Source organism: Nasonia vitripennis, chromosome 3 (assembly GCF_009193385.2).
Source record: "Nasonia vitripennis strain AsymCx chromosome 3, Nvit_psr_1.1, whole genome shotgun sequence".
Classification (NCBI taxonomy): Eukaryota; Metazoa; Arthropoda; class Insecta; order Hymenoptera; family Pteromalidae; genus Nasonia; species Nasonia vitripennis.
Genome location: NC_045759.1, coordinates 15,514,039 through 15,530,189, shown reverse-complemented (window position 1 = coordinate 15,530,189; position 16,151 = coordinate 15,514,039). Strand labels below are relative to the sequence as shown.

Below are 16,151 nucleotides of genomic sequence, written 5' to 3'. Positions count from 1 at the left end.
TATACGCCTATATCTTTTACTTAAAATATATATAATGTTATAAGGACTGCTATAACAAAATTAAAGTTTTTCTCAAGCACTTGCAGTTTAAAACACTTTTCTAATCGAACTTTCGATGATATATTATTCAGGTGTCCCGAAAAAGCAAGAGCTTTTAAAGCAGCGAGAAAACCGCAAGAAACCCAATAAGTTGCGCTCGAGAGCTTGTGTAGGGCTTTTTCAGTCGTGGACTTTGATTGATTCTGCAGAAGTTACAAGAGTGCAGCAGGTTTCCATAGTTTCTTATAAGCGAGATGTGGTTCTGTTTCCCGAAGCGTTTACCGTTTTATTAGAGCATTCCAGTGCACATCGTGAGTCAGCGGCCCGCTTGCTCTTGAATTATGTCCGTGTCAAACGAAATGCATGAAGCCTAATTTGTAAAACGTTGTTCCGTCGCTGATTCTTGCGAATCATTTTCAATCGACTTTACAGAACTGTAAAATAATATTTACCGAACGATCAGCTGCATCGCAATAAATCTCAGATAGAGAAACCGCGTTTTATTCAAATTTCGAGGAATCAGCTTTCCAAAAAGAAACTCCCTACCAATCAAGCGCAGTACAAATAAACGGTCTTTGATTGATTCGCGAATAAATCTCACGTCGCGCATCTCGAAAGAGTGTCCCGATGACGATTGCAGCGAATAAACCGTAAGGAAGAAATGGCAAATCGCAGAACGATACGGTCGCGCTTTTCTCTCTTTGATTTACATCGATACACAATCTGCATCTATCATTGCACAAAGTCATGACGCTATCGTGATTTAACGCTCGGAAACATAGGCATTACCATCTTCAACGCTATGTGTCGAGCGATTGCGAGGATGACACCGCTCCCGGGAGTAATGATACAGTTGCACGCGTTTAATTACAGTCATGAAACGAGGGAGAAATGCTTAATTGCAAAGGCCCCGAGATTTTACAACCAATAATTAAGCCGTGCGCGCCGAATAGCTACCGCGAGCGCGCGCGCGTTATACACCTCTATATGTAAATCAAAGCTGCAATTACGAATCCATCAAAATTCCAATAAACCATCCGTATCATCGAATCATCTCAATCGAGAGGGCTGCGAACAAACGCGTTATGTACGCGCAATGCCTGTAGTGTCTCGTTTTACGTTCGAAAAACAAAAACGCTCGTAAAGTATTTAAGTTACACATCATAACGTCCGCGAACAAGTGTAAGAGTTAGTACTATACGCGCATTCGCGCACAGATTCTAACTGCTTAATTATACGGGGCATTATGCGCGATTACCTAGCGCTCAGCGCCTTATAATTCGTGCAGCGAACCAAAAAAAGCATCGGGGGAAACAACAGCGGGGAGAAGCTTATATTCAATTTAAAATGTAAATCGCGCGTCGAGAGGAGCATCGCTGCACTTGGTGCGCCCTGGTATACGACAGTATATATATAACCCAATTCCGCGGGTATAGGTTCACTTTTTTCTCACGTCGTTCCCTCCTTCAACAAGTGCTCCGGGAAAGAGAGAGAAAGACGGGGGGCAATAAAAGCCAAGAGAAACGTGCGCGGCATGATGTATACAGCAATACAGCCGAGGCTCGTTTTTACACGTGCGGCGGGGCACATCGGCCTCGTAAAAGTACGAGTATTATAGGAGACTTTCTCGCCGCAGGGGCGGTCTAGTAGTCTCTCTCTCTCTCTCTCTCTCTCTCTCTCTCTCTCTCTCTCTCTTTCTCTTTCTCTCTCGTGTACTCTGTAGGACCTGTCGTCGCAACGTTGCGGGCGCTTGGGGCAGGAAGCGCAGACTCGGCGGGAGAGAGACTCCGCGTGGGTCCCCTTCTCTTTTACTGGGTCCACATGGAATGCATAACTACGCGCGCGAGGGACAAGAATGCTGATGCCGTTGTCTATACAGTGTGGGCCAGGGTGGTTTCTTTCATCGCGTACACACGATACCTGCGCGCGTGCGCTGCACGTGCAGCCTGCTGCTCGGGATAAAGGGCTTATTTTTGGCCTCTTCGAGGTCGAGGGTCCTTTTTTTTTGTCTTCTACTTCTTCTTCTGCTCCGCGCCTTTGGTTTATTACGAGAAACGTGTTCTTTGGGCTGATATACTCTGTACGTGCGTGCGATGGAAATAAAGTCGTTTTTCTGCTGAAAAAGCCGTTTCGCGTGGATGAATAATGCCCGTCGTCGACGTTGCAGCTGGTTGAATTAAAATAATAAAAACAGAAGTTTTGGAATTCCTTCCCACACTCCTTGGAAAATTAATAACATCGTCGACTTACTGGCGCTCGCGCAGGAATGAACTCATGCGTACATTATAATACGAGATGGGGTGCAAGTGTTTCCATATTCATGTTGAAATGAAATATCGCATTCGTTAATGTCCGCGCTTTTTATACATACGAATGGATGAATGAATAATCACGCGCAAGTTTTTAATGAAGCGTTCCCGAAAAAGCGCGATTTTACGGGATGAAAATATGTTTTGAAAATATAACGGGCAAGAACCGGTTCGAGGATAAACAAAAACGAGGAGCAACGAGAGAGTAACGAAGCGTCATAAAAAATTCATGCAAACAGAGTATCCGACATCAGGCTTACAAGTATTTTCGATATTGATTTTCGATACGGCCTTTTTTGTTCATAAATATTGATGAGTCAACCACGAGAGCGTAACACGAATTTAGGTTACGAATATTTTGGTTTGATAACCTTTTCTCATTGCGTAAAGACGTAAAATAAGAGCGCAAAGATTGTAAAATATTAATTCGCAACTCCTCGCCAGAGAGAGAGAGAGAGAGAGAGAGAGAGAGAGAGAGAGAGAGAGCGAGAGAGAGAGAGAGAGAGAGAGTCGAGAGAAAAATTCCGGAGGGACAGAAACTAAAAATATTGCAAGCGTCAGGCCCATTATTCACAGGTCCGCGCGGGCGCGCGAGAGAGTTGAAAAATATTCCAACGGACGAAAAATTCCCGGAGCTCCACGCAGCCTATATACAGGTATACCTCTCGCGTATACACCACGAAAGGACGATCGAGAGAGGCTCACTGGGGTCCCTGGCCTCGTCCGAGAGGACAGTATTGTTCGGGGCCCTCAGAGTCGCTCCTATACCTCGCGTCTCTCGGCTGCTGCCTCTCGACTGTGTGTATGTGTACACTGCGCGTGAATTGATCCACGGTATTGCTACCAAATCTGACCGTCACAAAAAAACCACATGGCCATAGTCAACAAAGGAGGAATTTTCATGTAGCTGTCATAGCGAAAGTCGTGGCAACAGTAATAATACCGTGGATCAATTCACGCGCAGTGTACCTGCGCGTACTTGTGTAGGTGAGTGCGAGGGAGACGGATATATAATCCTCGGCGTCGCAGCCGCCGCCGCCGCCTCGAGAGGAAGAGATAAAACCGAGAGGGAAGGTAGATGCTGTGAGGAGCGAGAGGAGGAGGGGGGGGAGGAGCAAGAAATGCGCAAGATAAAGAGATAACAAAAAGCGAAAAAAAGAACGCCGGAGAAAGATGCAGAGTAGGAAGGAGCGAGAGTGTGTGTGTGTGTGCGAAAAAAAAGGGAGAGATTCGTTTTATTCGTACGAAACGAAGCGCAGCCGGAGCAGCGAGGAAGATAAACAGAGAGTAAAAGAAAGAGAGATGAAGAGAGATAGAGCGGAGTCGGTGTGTAGAGGGAGAGGGAAAAGGGACCAAGGCTTATATACGCGCGCTCGCGCGAGGGGGAGAAAGTATACACTGAGATAGATATATACATACTGCGTGTGTACACACAGGGCGCAGGTATCGCTTATCGCGGAGGACCTTATACACTCATAGAGAGAGAGGGAGAGAGAGAGAGAGAGAGAGAGAGAGAGAGAGAGAGAGAGAGAGAGAGAGAGAGAGAGAGAGAGAGAGGGGGGGAGAGAGAGAGAGGGAGAGAGAGAGAGGGGGAGAGAGAAAGAGAGAGAGAGAGAGAGAGAGAGAGAGAGAGAGAGAGAGAGAGAGGGAGAGAGAAAGAGAGAGAGAGAGAGAGAGAGAGAGAGAGAGACGCCTCGAAATTTAAAACGGCCGCGGCAATAAAGCCCGGGTATACAGCTACCGCATCGGGGTTTTCTGACTCACCTTCGGCGGGCAGCAGCAACTGCCAATGGACAGATCGTCGCGCCAGCGCTAGATTTCGACTCTTCGCTCCCGCTAGCACTGGGTCTGCCACATTACGTCCAGTTCCCCGGCACCTTACTCGACACTCGACGATCCCCAGCACTGCACCATCATCAACACCACCGCACAATTATTTCAACACACATCCACTGGAAACTAAAACAACGCGCAGCATCTCACGCGCGTCTCGCCGCGCTGTATCCTTCTTTCTCTCTTTCTCCCTCCTTCTCCTTCTTCTCCTGCTCCGGCGTGTGTGTGTTGCTCGATCCGCTGCGGCGCACCCACGAATTCGACACGCGCACTTTTTTCAATCGACGAACACAAGCCCCGACTGATGAGACACTAGGAGGATCGAAAGGGCCCGCGAAAGATAGCCGATCAGCTTGATGCACCGGAGGAGCGTGAAAAGCCGGTGGAAAAGCGTGAGTTAGCGCGTGCAGGCGCGTCGCTACTGGAACACGGACGGCAGCTTTGAATAGCGCGTCTCGAGTGTAATGCTGCCTCTCTCTTTCTCTCTCTGTCTCGGTCTCGCGCTCGTTTACTACGGAGAGCGAGCGCGTGGAGTAGTGTTCCGTTGCCCAGCGAACGCCAACCGATCTTACGGCTGTGCGTTGCTTTGACCTGCCTGCCGGCGGCGACCAATGGCAGCACGGGGCCAGGGGAGACTAGGTGGGGCAGAGAGAACAGCAGCGCGAGGCCCACGGCGCGCGGTTTTCGACCACCTGCCGCGCGACCTGCTGACGAGCTCGGCAAAAGTTCACTTGGGGTCCGATCACTCGATCGTGGGTGTAGGGCGAAGGTGTACCGACCGGCGGGAGGAGAGCAGCTGCGCGACGGGACTCGCGGAGTGCACGGTCAATAAAACAGGTTTTAATGCTTTTTACGGTGCGGAGGGTTGGGCTGTGAGTTTGATCGTTGGTGTAATTTTTTGAGTTTGAAGGTAAATTTTATTCGTTGTCTTATTGATGCGTGTTAAATTAATAATAAATAAATAAATAAATTGATTAATATTTTTTGATAAAAAAGTTCTGAATACGCACATTAACTCAAGTTTTCAAATTACTATATTACAATTTTATGAATTATAATTAAATAGTTGAATAAAAAAAATTACGTGGAAAACTATCATTGTAGTATGCACATCCCTTGGAAAAAATATAAATTATTAATTATACAGCTAGTGAAATAATTACAAGTCGTATATGTACATCGTTTCAAATTTTTTCATTTTCTCATACTCATGCGCTATAGTAGATAATAAATTTTACTCGTAATATAAAATAAGCATGAATAGCCGTATGAATAAATTCATAGGTTAATTAAAAATTCAAATTTTGATTTGTAGATGCACCTCGAAATAATGAATTACGACAAAACGCATGTGCACTAGCCATCTAGTGGAGAGATTCAAAACCGCTTTAAAATTCATTCATGAAGTACCGACTCTACTGATAAGGCAGCTTCCTACTATGCGCACTGATGTCTTCAGTATAGCAGGAAACTGCTTCAGTCTTGATTTTTTCGATGCGTACGTGACTGTGATTCTGCTGGCTTCCAAGCAACGAAGGAAGAGAACGACTACTCCGACGACGTTTGTATATGAGAACGATAGTGATCAGAGATGAACGCTATTCGAATTCAAGTGGTAAGCACTGTATAAAGGTGTCTGTAAATCAAACTCGTAAATTTCTTACGATGTCTTTGAAAATTGTTATTTTGAGCATTAACTAATATTAAAATCATCCTAATTATTGAAACATTACATATTGCAGTAAGAACTATATTTATCAACAAAAAAGTGGGATATTATGTAAGAAAAGTAAATGAAAGCCTGCGCAACAATTGTTATTTATATAGATCAAACCTTGAGTTTTTAATAACGCTACGTTTAAAAAAATTATTTATCGACTAATGGTAAAAAAACTCTCTGTTTTCTGTATTCATCTCTAATGATAGTTAATAGCACTTGCTGGATATTATTATGTTAGTATCAGAATCTTTGTTTGCTTGTAACTTCGTGTTGTTAAAAATTATTCTAAAATTAACTCTGTAATTCTTTTTAGCAATTATGAATACAGCATAGTAAATCTTATTGCTCCATATTTTCGTGCGCATTATCATTTCAAAATATATCATACTAGAACGATAAATAATAGTAGTTTTTCATTACAGAGATCTCGTCATTTGTAATTATGTATCGTGATACACATCAGTGAAAGAATCCGTATTCCAATATGCAAAGTGTATGTCACTCGATAAAAAAATATACATTACTAGGTCATCTATTATAAAACCAAGTGATTTACATAATTTCTATGTTTAATGTTCAGCCAGCTATATAGCATATCTGACTCATAGTACAGCCGAACTACCGAGCCGTACATAACTACATAAGAACCTTGCTGCAGCGATGCACACCTATATCTCCTTATCATGCATACAAACTTCTCCCTCTTTCTCAGCAGCATCATTATCAGTGCGATCCAGTCCTATAGTCTCTCACAATCCTAAACACCGTGCAGCCTCGGCAGTAGAAAAGTGTACCCATATCTCAGGGCAAGGTAGGCGTCAAGCACCATCAGCTACAATACACACAGAACCGCTGTCGCTCGGCGTTTCAAGGCTGCCCGCGAGAGAGCCATAGGTACTTATTGTATCAAGTCTCGTTAACGGAGACGTTCATTCACTCGCTAGCTTGCTCGCGCACACACTCGATCAGGATAATGATGATGATGCCACCGCACATAGCGTTGAAAAGAGTGAGAGAGGGACGCGAGCAGTGCTATACACCGCAGTACACATCACAAGCTCGGGTGACCCGCACTCGACAGATTGATCTAGTTCGCCTCCGGTACACCCGCGATTCTCGCTACGTCCCTCGGACGCGCCTACACGCGATCGAGTTGCGCACTCGCTGCTTGTGCATCGATATTACGTATACACATACATTGCAGGGGATCGGTTAGTGGTATCGGTCGGTGTCAGCGTGCGATCGTCGAGGTATAGCGTGTTTTGTACTGACGGTCAGGTGGCGGCGATGCCGCACTGCCTGTATCCATGGCTATGCCTCCGTCTGCCAGCGAGAGCCCGATCGGTGCAACCGTCAATCTCACGACAATGGCAGCTCTCGTGCGCCTCAAACGGGGAAGCGTACAGCTGAGGCATGCTGCGCGTGAAGTTAGAGGTACCTACATTGCCTGAAGTTTCGAATTATTTAGGGGAAAAATGCGGGGATCAAGTTTGATTTTTCCTAGGTAGTTGGAGTTGGTTGTATAAGCTTCAGCTCGAAAACAGATGTTGTTTCTTCGTTAGGTATCGTTTGGTGTGCTTACAATGGATTTAGAAAATATGCACGTTCACCGACGTATATGGCTATTAAACTGACGCCTATTTTTAAGATACGTCCCGTAATTGAGTTTCATTATTCAGTTACTCCACACACGAATGAATGAATGTTTCACGGTAGCAAGTGAAAACTAGTTTGTGTTATGGTTCAGTTCTATATTTACTATCCCAATTGAAAATTTTTCTCTTCTAATTGAATTATTTTTACATTGTTTTCGTTGTTGACATTTCGTATTAGTTCTACTATTGTGTAAAGTGAAAGAATCTATCTCGGCATTCTCGACTATACAGGTGTATTTCGTTCCAAAAGAAGTTATCTGCTACATCGAACATTAAGTTTTATGAGAAAATAAGTCCGATACAAAAGTCCTTTGGTTAGTAGACCAAAATCTAAAATGAAGTTTTATGCTTCCTTTAGTACTCACGCCCTACTTTGAATACTGTGACGAAGAGGAAACATCGTTCAAAATTACCACCGGTTTCATAATTTGAATAATAGGTACATTTTTTACCAAATATCCTTTTTCCAAGATAAAACGATAAATTTCAAATGGAGTCACATGCGTTTGAAGCCGTGAGATTCTCAAGTAAAAGTAGGCGTAAGAATATGTTTATACATAAAGCGAGGAATTGGCAAAAGCATTTACGAACGTATTAAACGCGACAAAAATTATTTTCATAAAATGTTGCATAAAGTAAATTAAGTCTATTGTCTATTAAATATCAACACAAACATTTAAAAAATTTGGTCTAAAAATATTACGAGTTGCATCGCGATAACACTCGAATCAGCTCATCATTTCTCTCATTCAGAGCGTCTCAATCAACGACACTACACGTACCTAAATCACTCACAGTCATAACGATTTCAACAATCAAATGCTCAACTGAAAGTAACTCAGTACCACCTGCACGGATCATAACATCGTGAAAACACGCATGCGAATCGATTCAAAATAACCCAGAATCTGTGAAAATACATTTCGCCGTACAGATAAGACTACAACTATACACGTTGTTTGTAATTGCCGCGCCACCTACATATTAGCCAGTTAAAAGAGAATTAAAAAAAAAGAGGAAAAACGAGCGAGACAACGACATTGGTACCTGAGATAATAAAATCCATGCGTCAACGATAAGATGCAGTACACGCTTACGTACAGTAAATACGTAGCCCAAAGCCGAGGCGCTATTGCTGATGGGCACACAGTATACACAGACGGCTAGACGATCAAGCGATATCCGCTAAAGTTTCTCTTCTTCTCTCTCGCCCGAGTCTGTCACGCGAAAGTTCGGTTTGTGATTGCTTTGTACCGCTCCTGTGCTCGTGGGATTTTTCATTTCTCTTATTCATATGGGAAAATGGGGAAAGATCAAGAGATGCGCAAGCTCAGAGAAGCATCTAAAGAGCATGCAGGTAAATTTTAATGAAGTGCCAGCAGGAAACGAGTGCTTATTGTTTTAACACCTGCTGACTCGCGCTGCGCGACAGCTTTTAAAGCGGGGGTTCTTTCTAATTGGAAAGTTTTTCTTTCATTATTCGACTAATTTCGTGTGTGAAGAGAAAAAAAGAATTTCGTGCCGGAGAGATGGGGTAAGAGAATTTCGTGCTAATCGCTTATACGTGTGTACACGGGAGGTGGAACAATACCGCGGCTTATATCTTATCTGACTGACACGGATATTAAAATTTTATACGAAAAATGGTGATTCTTTCGACATGAATATATCCACATATTCTTGTTGTTATACTGTGAATGATTGATTTGTGTTCACGTGTGTTTATTTTAAGTTATTTTTTGAGGTATGTTGATAAATACTATGAATAATAAATTTTTATTCATCCTCCTCTCTTAAAAAAATGATGGCCTTTGTTATGAAGCATTTAATACGTGATTCTGATTGGTTGCTAGTTGGTTGCCTAGGCAACGAGATCAGAACCGCGCTTTAAATTCATAACCCTCAAAACAGTCATAACTCATAATCCTGGTAGAAATGTTTAAGGTGTTTAAAATGAAATGTGGAAACCTTGATAACAGATAAAATAGCAAGAAATTTTAGTAAAAATTAATCATTACCATTGTGTTCGACAACACCCATGATAATTATTTAGTCGTATAGCATGAGTTTGCATTCACATCAGTGTCGGAGTCGAAATCAGAAGTTTTTCAGTTAAGGTCGATTCAACTTTAAATATCTTTTCACAATCACAAAAGAAATCTATATGCAAAATATGAGCTCTCTAGACCTGTTAGTTTTGGAATGAGAAAAAATGCAAAAATGGAGAAACAGGTATCGGTCTCAAAATCTCTCACAACTGTTAAAAGTCGGAATTCTAATTAATGCCTTGACAAAAAAGCTAAAATACTTATCACTTTCTTTATCTAAAAATACACTGGAAACCAGAAATACAATGTGCTAGAGATGGTAGTTTCTGTGTAACTGTCTACAAGCAAAATTTGATACGCTAAATTAAAAAATTCATATGGGCCTCGATGTGAAAATATGAATGAAAACAGTTAAATCATAATCATGTAGGTTACATGTTTTCTAGGTAGCATAGTAAGTATCTGTGTAAAATTTCAGTTGTATAACTTTTTTATAATGCAAATAAATGGCATTGTAATGATAAACAAACCCACTGACTCTTATACTGAACTTTTCTTCAAATCCACTATTCAAACTAATGATGACGACATTGAGCATTATTAATATATTTATTAAAAAATAGTTTTGAGGGATTTAGTAACATGTTACATGCTTATAAAATATTAGCAGACGTTAGTATGCCGCCCAACACTTATAATAGATTTTCTACCAGTGTTATTAGACAGAGATAGGATTAAGAGCACGCGAAGCGCGCCTTCATTCCTAGTAATATAAATAGATGGTTTGACATTGACGGAACTGTGGAGTGTAGAGTTATTCAGATCATGAAACTTATCGATATCAATAATTTATTCATTTTTCAAACATCATTTATAATACAAACAAATGAAAAAAATAAACATGTATGGTCTGGGTGAGCGAAAAATAACCAACATCTATGATTTTATCTATCAAAGTCGTCACCATCCACCATTCAGTAAAAATGTATCTACTAATTAAGTATAACTTACACTAAAATTCTAAATGTAAACAAAGTCGAATCAAAAACCGCGCGATCAATTAGTCGATCTTCCAAGCTACTTCGATTACAGACACGTACAAATATTCGAGATTCCGCATTTGCGCGATTCCGGTTGATACAGCAAGAATATAGACCGATACACATGCACTTCATATTTGCTCTTCATCACCTGTAGCAAAGTCGAGGCCACGCGACGTGTATACCATTTTTCCGCTTGTAATTTACAATTCATCGAGCGAAACTCGCGCGCAAAAAAAAGAACCGAGCAGAGGAAAACGATAGCAGCGAGCCGATGATCAAATAGAGACAGAAAGTCGAGTCGCGTCAGATAAGACTCTGAGCCAGAGACAGAAGTCGCGAGGAAATGGATATTCCGTAGAAGCGCTCGAGAGTATGGCCGAGTTCGTCAAGAGAGGCAGCGTACAGCTGATGGTCAAGCGTAGCAGTGTTCAGATAAAGCAGGCCGCGAAGGAGGTGCGAGGTTAGTCTCGCGGTTTTTTCGCTGGTGGGAAAATAGTGTGTGGCTGTGGCACAAGTGTCAAAGTCGCGAGTGCGGGTAAAACCGGATCGGTGGTGTTTGTTATAAGTTATTTTCTCAGTACGATGCGGTTTCGCAAGTTCTATCCCGATTGTATCTGGATGTATTTTATCGGTTCTGATGTATCGTTTGACGTAGTTTGATTGTTAGCAGATGGAAATCTATAATGCAGTAGATTAGCTGTGTATCTTTATTATTTTGAGTGATCGTGACGGTTTACGTCATGTTGACCAAGTGTGACGTGTGAGGTTCATTCGAGTTCGGAAGTTGATTGGCTAAATTTGAATTATGTTATTAGTGTTGGTATTTGAAAATGTTATAAATATTGTAATACTAGATTCATCTCAGTTTCAATTCCGAGAGTTGTAGTTTTTTTGACGTTTCTATCAGGAATCAAAGTCAACAAGGCAACGCTCAGATATAAATAGAATACTCACACCTGTTTTTCCTCTTGATTTTCTATATACACTTTATAACGTATTAAGATTTGCAATGAAAAATAAGTGAATCACAACATAGTTTATAGCAATGAAACTTATTTTAAAAATTTCTCATCTTATTGCACACAATGAGTTTAACAGTTTTTACAGCCTTGATCAAGTTTGGCGCCATTAAATGTGTGCAATCGCTCTGTACAAAGCTATATCCAAATATATGTTATCATTAAGCTAGCTTGACGTACAGACAGTATTGTCAGAGAAGTTGACTTCTTCCAACCGCTTGGCAAAATACTAAAAATAACCAAAAATACAGCTGATGAATATGCTAAACACATGATCAGCTTTTAATATTAATTTTAATATTCTTTGATATTTTTCTACTACACATAAAAAAAAATTAAAAATACACTTTTATTCTTTTTCAGCTGCGGTACGAGCTCGGCACATAGTAGCGGCTCTGGTAGCGGCTGGCTTTGCGCTGTCCGGTGCCGTGGAAACGAGCTCGTCAGTGGCTTTGCTTGCAAACCAGGAGGACAACCACGCGATCATAGATACGTCATGGCACTGCGACATGCTTGTCAACATCTCTAGCCGCAACCGCACCGAGGACGCCGAGGTTATCCTTATGGAGTTGCCGCAGGAGGAGCGCGCCGAGTCGATAATGCGCGAAGCCTTCCTCTGGGGACAAGTGGCTGGACCAATATTAGGTGGTTGTCTTGTCTGGGGCCGATCCGGGCCGTCGATGGTGTTTTCCAGGGCGGTACTGAGTGCCTGTCTGGCTTCTCTGCTGGTACCGGCTGCGTGGAGAGGACCGTCGCATGTTGCGCTCAGGCTGTTTCAGGGTCTTTGTACGGTAAGATTTTAAATTTTTCTAATTTCCCGAATACTTTATTACAGTTATCAATTATCGCAATATGCACATCGTGATAAACTCAAGCTAAATACACACATTGTGTTTACTCAGCTGCTGAGTAAATTGATGAATATCTCGCGAGAAGTTGTCATTTTCTGATTGAGATATTCTTTGCAGTGTTTGAAAAAAATAACGCTTCTATGAAGCCATCATTTGGATTTTCTGTTTAAAATATTCAAATCATGTGAATAAGTGTATGAACTTATGGAAAAGCAAGTCCAGTCTTCCTTTGAAACCTTTAACATAATTAATAAATGTTAATTAATTAATTTAATTTTAGGGAGCAACAATGCCCGCTGCTCACATGCTCGCCATGACGTGGTTCAAAAGTACACATAGGAGTTGGTATTTTAGTTGCTATGCAGGTAAAAAAATTTTACATCAGTGCATGAAGTAATTGAATATTTTAATTACATGATAATATGAAAAACATTTCTTTCCAGCTGTAAGTGTAGGTTATTGTTTGATGGGATGGATCGGGACGGCGGTAGTGCGAGCTTTCGGTAGAGACTCATTGTGCTACGGTCTCACGATACTCGCATTGTGTTGGTACTTCGCGTTTGGTCGTTTCGTCAAAGACAGTCCTAAATCTTATCAACACGATACTAATGTAAGGCATGTCGTCAGTTTATTAATTATTCTCTTAATTGTATGAGTATTTCAAAGTTATTCGTATCAGCTATTGTTGTTTGTTAATTACATGCAATTACAATTTTTATTTTGTAAAACATTCATAAATAACTATAAAGTCAAATGAGTGCTAAAGAATTCAAAGCACGCGTGCGATTCATTCGAAAATATTCTGAAATGATCAGAATGTTAATCTAATCATTCAACTCCAATAGCGCGGAGAGCGGCTATAACGATAATGAATGTAACACTCGTATACGCGCGCGAGTGTGAAAGTATCGTAAAGTCAACGAACATGTGAACGATCACGTGCTATCTCGGTTATCGTTACTAATGCATAATTGCACTGATAACAACAGGCGGCAGTAATACCATGGGGAAAGTTACTGAGATCCGTTCCGGTCTGGGCGTCCGCTGTCGCGACAATGGGTAACCAATGGGGAGACGCCACTCTCGCTCTCGGAATGACGAAGTATCTCAAGCTCATTTATGGATTCTCAACCGCTAACGTAATTATAACTTTTATATTATTATTTTTTTTTTTTCAACCCCCATGAATTCGTATGCGTAATGAAAAGACTGACCTTGCTAAGCATTCTACATACGCTTCGGATCGACCATTTAATATTTGTGAAATATAAAAATTTTGCAATTTCCTCAACACAGGATTCCGTGTTGACGACGCTGCCGCACATCGGGCACTTTATGGCGGCACTCACTTGTGGTTTGCTCGTTGATCACGTGAGAGAATCTAAAATTGTCTCTACTACCACGGCGAGAAAACTCGTTGTATACACAGGTGCGTGAATTACGACACTTTTATTTTAACCTCAGTATATTTTATTTTATTCCCCCTGCGTGTAAGTGTGTCTGCAAGATTTGCAGGAAACTGTAAATGATTAGAGACTTTGTCGCCAGGAGCACAATGAAAGTTTCAAAATTTTCGTGATTATTAGTTTATTCGAAAATAATTTTCGTAATAGATTAAAATATTCAAAATCAAAGCAAAAGTTAAAAGTTGAAACTCATTACAGCACACTTCATTCCCGCTGCGCTGCTGTTCGTCGCGGGTTACGCGGGCTGCCAGGCGCTGGGCGCCGCCTGGTTGGGTATCGCAGCCCTGCTGGTGAGCGGCACAGCTCCAGCCGGAGCCCTCGCGGCTATCGCCGACCTGGCGCCCGCCGAATCTCCAGCCTGTGCAGCTGCAGCCTGCGCACTCTGCTCGACCCTCGGGGCAGCCGGCCTCCTCGCCGCCAATTACTTCGTCACTCAAGCGCTCCACGGATCCGTGAGTATTATGTGCTTGCGCTAAAATTATTCGGACTGCGGTTTTGCGGAAAACGCGCGAATCGAGAGCGAGACTCGGTTCTGGTGTAAGAAGGGGAGGTAATCGCTCTTTAAATGCTGTGTATACCTGCCCGATGGTGTTATTCAACTGCGGGTAATTGGGGGAAGGTAGAGTTTGGGCATTCGTGTGAGATTGATGATGTGGTGTTGTGGGTACATTCAACGGAGAGTAATTGAACTGATGGTAGCGTTTACATCTTATTGATTCCGTATACGGCAATCAATAGAATTGTTGCTTCTTTTCGGGTTCGATTGCAGTCGCATTGTTATGTCACTATTAGATTACCTGTATGTAAGGAAAGATTGGCCGTTTTACGGCGCTACCGCAATGAGGTCTGATAGTTTCTATATTTTATGAGAGACGTTGCAATTTCTTTACAGATATATATTTCAATACAGCTTGTGTTTATCACTTTCATTTTTCTTAGAATTTCTTCATTACTCCAGTCGTGCACAGAGAAATTATTCGCTGTAAAGTTGCCTAATCTTACGTAAAAAAAATCAGAAAGTGCCTAACAACAATGCATGAAAATGAATTTATCCATTATTCTTACATTAACAGATCGCAGGATCTTGGCGCCTGGTATTCGGTGTGGCCTCGATAGTCTTGCTTTTAACCGCTGCAGTCTTTCTGGCCCTTGGCAAGGGTGTACCCCAACCCTGGATACCCTCCGTAGCACGACCTCGTAGCCATGACGTCATTTACGAGCACGACGTGCTCGAGCTGGATTACGAAGACGTCGGCGTACAAACCGAGCCCTACAACCCCTACGATGCTGAGGAAGAAGAGGAGAAGAACACGAAGGAGGAGCAGAAAGAGGCGACATCGGTACACTCGACGATCTCGGTCATCAACGAGTAATGATGTGATTTAACTTTTGTAATTAAGTTGTTTTCGAGAATCTGATCTGTTTCTATTATGTAACTTAGAGATTTTTTAAATCCATATATTGACATTGGTTATTCACATTCATATATTTTTTATAGTAAGTCTCGATGGTGAAATTTTTTAGTATAATTGAATAGCTTATAGCGAAAGAACAGCTCTATCATTTGAGTATTGATAATATTTAGAAACAAAAGCCGAGAATTAGTTATGTAAACGAATTTGTAAAAACTATTTATACATTAATAATTATAGGATGATAGATCCGATATTATAATATCGGAATATGTAAATACTTCGAATACTTGAAATTTCTATAATAATTATCAAATATCATAATGTATGAACGTTATGATACTCTAGTATTATCATAATAATCATTATTAATATTACTTGTAGATCTTAATTTGCCAATATTGAAAATATATTTTGAATTGTTGCTTACGTTCGCGTCTAACTTGTTACGAATTATTATGTTATTTCCTCCTTTCATTGAATACACTTTTCCACACGGTAGAAGTTTATTGTTTGTTGAGTGATAAATCAGCAAAAGTTATAAATAACCCTTCAGACGTAAAGTATAGTTTTATTATTATGTGAGAAAATGCAAATTCGTTTGACACATCACTATGCACAAGATTTATTGTTTTTACATCTCGCGAGAAGCTTAAGCGCGTAATGCAGAAATTCTCAGTAGTTGGGATATTATATACAATTAAAGACGTAAGAACATCTGATTAAATGAATTATACAATTTAAATTTATAATAAC

General features: G+C 41.3%; 2 protein-coding genes across 5 annotated transcripts in view; one reads left to right on the top strand and one right to left on the bottom strand.

The window, feature by feature from the left end:
* The window catches only part of LOC100123144, a 105,541-nt gene extending 100,271 nt beyond the window's left edge, over positions 1-5,270 (bottom strand). The window contains exon 1 of the mRNA XM_031927827.2: positions 4,113-5,270. The gene's annotated coding sequence lies outside the window, so the exon portion shown is untranslated. The remainder of the gene's footprint in view (positions 1-4,112) is intronic.
* Positions 5,271-6,935: 1,665 nt separating this feature from the next.
* On the top strand, positions 6,936-15,828 carry LOC100123212 (sialin). 4 transcript variants are annotated; one of them, XM_003424348.5, is made up of 8 exons: positions 6,936-7,335; positions 12,030-12,457; positions 12,798-12,882; positions 12,961-13,127; positions 13,507-13,656; positions 13,814-13,946; positions 14,182-14,435; positions 15,057-15,828. In XM_003424348.5, the coding sequence occupies exons 1-8, from the start codon at positions 7,209-7,211 to the stop codon at positions 15,354-15,356; spliced, it is 1,644 nt and encodes a 547-aa protein (XP_003424396.1). In that variant the 5' UTR covers positions 6,936-7,208; the 3' UTR covers positions 15,357-15,828. The 4 variants fall into 4 exon arrangements, with proteins under 4 accessions (XP_003424396.1, XP_032453957.1, XP_001606824.2 ...); XM_032598066.1 differs by lacking the exon at positions 6,936-7,335 and adding an exon at positions 8,663-8,913; XM_001606774.6 differs by lacking the exon at positions 6,936-7,335 and adding an exon at positions 10,442-11,107.
* The last annotated feature ends 323 nt before the right edge of the window (positions 15,829-16,151 follow it).

Excerpts from the sequence above, each read along its gene's own strand:
- LOC100123212 (XM_003424348.5), top strand. The coding sequence starts at position 7,209 with ATGGCTATGCCTCCGTCTGCCAGCGAGAGCCCGATCGGTGCAACCGTC. Across the intron at positions 13,128-13,506 it reads CTTATCAACACGATACTAAT|GCGGCAGTAATACCATGGGG; the intron begins GTAAGGCATGTC and ends TGATAACAACAG. Across the intron at positions 13,947-14,181 it reads AAAACTCGTTGTATACACAG|CACACTTCATTCCCGCTGCG; the intron begins GTGCGTGAATTA and ends AACTCATTACAG.